Source organism: Cyprinodon variegatus, unplaced genomic scaffold, assembly GCF_000732505.1.
Source record: "Cyprinodon variegatus isolate N-32 unplaced genomic scaffold, C_variegatus-1.0 Scaffold711, whole genome shotgun sequence".
NCBI classification, from domain to species: domain Eukaryota; kingdom Metazoa; phylum Chordata; class Actinopteri; order Cyprinodontiformes; family Cyprinodontidae; genus Cyprinodon; species Cyprinodon variegatus.
The window spans coordinates 23,820-28,440 of NW_015151164.1; the positions used below are offsets into that span (position 1 = coordinate 23,820).

At 34.0% G+C, this 4,621-nt stretch overlaps 2 protein-coding genes across 2 annotated transcripts in view; both read left to right on the forward strand.

The window, feature by feature from the left end:
- Positions 1-4,034, forward strand: part of LOC107097617 (protocadherin gamma-A10-like) — a 7,197-nt gene extending 3,163 nt beyond the window's left edge. The window contains exon 2 of the mRNA XM_015394825.1: positions 3,985-4,034. Within this exon, the coding sequence (XP_015250311.1) occupies positions 3,985-4,034 (50 nt within the window). The remainder of the gene's footprint in view (positions 1-3,984) is intronic.
- On the forward strand, positions 4,004-4,618 carry LOC107097618 (protocadherin gamma-B5-like; the record flags this gene model as incomplete). Its single annotated transcript, XM_015394826.1, has 1 exon — positions 4,004-4,618. A coding segment is annotated over exon 1 (507 nt), but the record flags the coding sequence as incomplete, so codon positions are not given.
- Between the last annotated feature and the right edge of the window lie 3 nt (positions 4,619-4,621).

The window sequence follows — 4,621 nt, forward strand, 5'->3', positions numbered from 1 at the left end:
CTTACTCATTGTTATTATTAAGCAGCATAATTTTTTTTTTGTCTTTACTTGTTTTCCCTAGTATAGTTATAATATATTTTCCTCAAAAAACAGTTGGCTGTTTCAGACAATTTTGTTGATCAGAATTTTGAATGTATAAAAACAAATTCATTTGCTCCTCTTGGTAGCCATACAAGCATTTTTAAGTGGAAGCTGCATGATTTATTTCTTTTAATTTGTCATCAATTGTATTTTATTAACTTTTTTCAAGTAGTTTTAATGCCTGTTCTTGACTATTTTCAGAAAAGAGCATATTTTGATATAAAGAATCTTTGATTGGATCTTATTTTAAGTTTTTTTTAGCTTTAACTCTTCATACAGTCAATTCAGAAACTATGCACTTTTTCCACAATTAGCTATTATTCAGCCTTTTTTCTTCCAAGATGGTATTAATATAATATCTTTCCTCAAAATTCTACAAACCATATTGCCTCATGACAAATTTAAATAAGACATTTTTGAGATCAGTGAGAAGGAATTAAAATGAGAAAACAAGAATATTAACTTTATGACAGTATTTACTGCCTTTTTCATTTAGCTCAAAAGTCAACTTAGGTCCATACTATTTCCACCAATCATACTTTATATATTTCTACAGCTTTAATGAAGTCCACCTGTGATTAATTCAGGTGGATGGATATGGATGTTTAAAAAAAAACACTGCACACCTGTTAATATAGGTGCATACAGTTGACAGTGTGTGTCAGAGTGCAAACACTAAGCATGAAAGCAAAGAAATTGTCTGTAGACCTTTGAGTTATAGAGTTGCCTTGAGGCACACATTTCTGAGAGAAAACAGATACATTTCTTCTCCTGCTTATAAGATTCCACTGAGCAAAGTGGCAAATATGAATGTTGCTGTGCACATAGACTTCCTGAATGAAAACCAGTTCCATTTTATTCATTTTTTTACCTTGGATTTTGTTCAAGAGTTAACTTTTCTGCCCAACAACTATTCAGAGCACACAGCCAAAATCTCAGGGGAGTAGCTTCAGAACTCTCTGTTAATCGGTTGGAGTGAACAAGGCAGGGTACAGACTGAATCCAATGGTAGATCTTTATAGAGATCTAAAAAATGACTGTTTACAGATACACTATCCCTGTCATAACCTAATGGAGATGGAAATATTCTAAAAATTAAGAATTTTGGAAGAAAGTAAAAACACTGTTAAAGATCGGTGTTCTAAGACCGTGGAGCCATTTTTAAAAAATACTTCAGCTTCTAATTACTGCCTAAGCGGGTTAAAGAAAGTATTAGCAAAGACAGTAAATATTTATGTAAATTTGTTTATATTGTCTTCTATTTTTGACAGTATTGCAACAATAAAAAAATACCTTCTCATATTTAACTAAATTGAAATATGTTTGCGGTTTGATAAAAGAGATTTTATTAATCTCTTTAGTAACAGGGCAGTGACAAATAAAGATGGAGCGAATTCAGTGCCTACGAATGCTTTCAAAATATGCTATACACTGATTTTGTCGGGCTGCTCAGTGACCCAGTGGCTAGCACTGCTGCATTGAAGCAAGAAGGCTCATGCATGGAGTTTGCATGTTCTCCCTGAGCATGCGTGGTTTCTCTCTCCGGCTTCCTCCCGTAGTCCAAAAACATGAGTGTTAAGTTAATTGGCTTCTCTAAATTCTCCTTAGGTGTGAGTAGGTGCATGAATTGTGGTTTGTCCTGTTTGTCTCTGTGTTGCCCTGCGATGGACTGGCGACCTGTCCAGGGTGTATTCCGCCTCAAGCCAGTACACAGCTGGAGATAGGATCCCCGCTTGGGATTAGCGTGAAAGAAATGGACTGATTTTGTCTCAATAATATGTCTAGTGAAATACTTTATCATTGTTTATTGCTTTCATTTTTTTTTTTGTAATGAGGTAACTAATATGGTGCAGCCATTTACAGTTATTTATTCTAAATCTAAATAAAATTGTTCAAAATACATAAAATGATTTCTTGTATTTAACTGACATGTACCAAACTGTGCACAAATTATTTTTTTCATGCAATGCTTTAGATGGCTCCTTGACTCAAAGTTTCTTTGAAAACATTTATTTAACTCTGTAACTAGAACGCATCAATATTGTTGAACTATAGGATAATTTTAGCCATCAGTAAGGTCAATATGGAATGTGTTTTACTGTAAAAGAAAAAAGTTTAAACATTCACTTCAGTATTATGTAGATGTAGCCCAAAAGAAAACTTTACTTCAGTTTGAAAGACAGGCACTGAAACTGAAATTTAGAGCCAATATATTTTTGGTGTAAATCAAAGCAAATAAATTAACAAGTATCCAACTGAGTTATTAATATATGTAATTTTAGCCACAAAAGAGATAAGTGAATTACCAAAAAAACAAAACCATCAGAAATTGTGAAACTATTTATGCTTAAAGAACTGCTTTGACAGTATAAAAAAGTAAAGTCTACAAAATATTGGAGTCATAATACTCCAAAATCCTGGAAGCGAAGAATCCATACAAACATCAATATGTTCAAGAAAGCAATGTATAATTCATAGCAGTTTCTGCATTTTCAGGTATTTATTAGTTTATTTATTTTGCACATCATGAGCCAAAGTTTAGGTGTTAAAGTTATTGTAATAACAGAAAATGTAAATAATAATAGATGGTGATGTGTCAACTAAAGAAAAGCATTAATATCAACTTTTTATTTTCTTTCAAATAACTAATATGTTTTTTCTTTAACTTGACCCAAAAGCTGTGCTACATAACAGGCTTGTGATATTTAGATTCATTAGTCCTTTTGCGCAAAAGCTATGCAAACTATACTCCTGTTTTGTCGAGGACAGTTGTGCATTTGTAAAGCTGTTGAATACGCTTGGTTAAACTGTTCTGATAGGATTCGATTTTCATGCTTATTGAAGTTTGTCATTTATGATGAATTCTATATTTGTCATTGTCCTCTCTTGGGGATTTATTAAATTCATAGTTTGGATCAATGTTGTGCATGGAGACATGAGCTATTTTTTCCAGGAGGAGATTAAACCCAGATCAGTTATTGACATACAGGTTTGCAGTCTGATGGAACATTTGCCTTTTACTACATGCCCTGGAAAAAAAGCTGAATACACTTAGATACACTGTAAATACCCCATTGCTAAATTCCATTACACTACCAGGAAAAAATAAAACATGCACCTGATCAATGCACACACTTAACATCAGAGCATTTATATGGCACTGCTGCATCTTTGTACTATATGCCTGTTTATTAATCTGATGGAAGTAAGGATAAATAAATATTGAAATCTATTAGCGTTGCTAACTTGGACTCTACTGTACTGTATACTGATGGTCAGATGGTAGCAGTTCATATTTTGAACCAAGGTTATGAATGGGATCAGACAGTACATTCTCCCTGAATATTATGTATTTATTTCTTAACAAGTTCTAGTAAATTAGAAACAGCAATCATCAATAACAAAGGTCAACTGTATGCTGGTCGTCTGTATTAGAATATCTTAGTCTCAGTCTTATGTCTTCTTTTAAATAAAGGGTGTGATGTAGTTCGCTTTTCTTTGGAAACATTGATTGTGATGACCAGGGCTCCATAATTATACTTCTATATGGGAATTATTTTTAAGGTAACAAATTGTTTTTATGTTTTTAAGTGAACCAATCTGGCGTTGTTTTAAAAAAGCAAAGCCGATTTTTGTTAAAAAAAATATTTGAAACTTGGTTTGTTTTAGAGGGTAAAAGTGAAGCGGTCCATACCTAAATCTATAGGTTCTGATAACTGGGAAATATTACTTTGCCATATGTTTTGCTGTTTATATTTGGAGAGGGTATGTTTTAATGCAGCGTGAGTAGAAAAAAAAATATTTGATTTTGTTTGGCTAGGAATGTTGTTCAACTGAACTCAAGATGTCGCTATATAACAGCCTAAATTATAACCACAATCCCTCCTTTGTGATCTTTCTCAGTGTGCGCATCGGAGCTGTTCTATATAAATGAGAATAACGCGCTGACTTGAAAGATTTATAATTTTATGTAATCCGGAAAAACGTTGTTGAACCGCAGCTTGAATCCTTTTCGCAAAAGAATTTGACAATGGTTTTGAAAATGCTTTTTTTTCTGTGGTTGAGTTGCTTATTTTCTCTGCTACACATCGCGCACGGAGAAAGGAGTTATTCCTTTCCGGAGGAGATGAAACGCGGATCAATTATTGGAAATATCGCCAAAGATCTTGGAATGCATACAGGTATGCTGTCCATCAGAAGAGCTCGCATTGAAACGGAAGGGAGTGATCAACATTACTGTGACATAAACGTGAGGAACGGGGAGCTGATTGTGGCCGAGAGGATTGATCGTGAGGGCCTTTGTGGAAAAAAGCCTTCATGTATACTAAGGCAAGAGCTCGTTTTGGAAGATCCATTGGAGCTGCATCGGATCAGCATTCACATTCAAGATATCAATGATAATTCGCCAGAGTTTAAGGGAGCTAAAATTGATTTAGAAATTCAAGAGTCGACATACAAGGGAGCTCGCTTTGTGATTGAGGAGGCACGCGATGCTGATGTAGGACAAAATTCAGTTCAGCAGTACAGCCTTGAAAAGAAT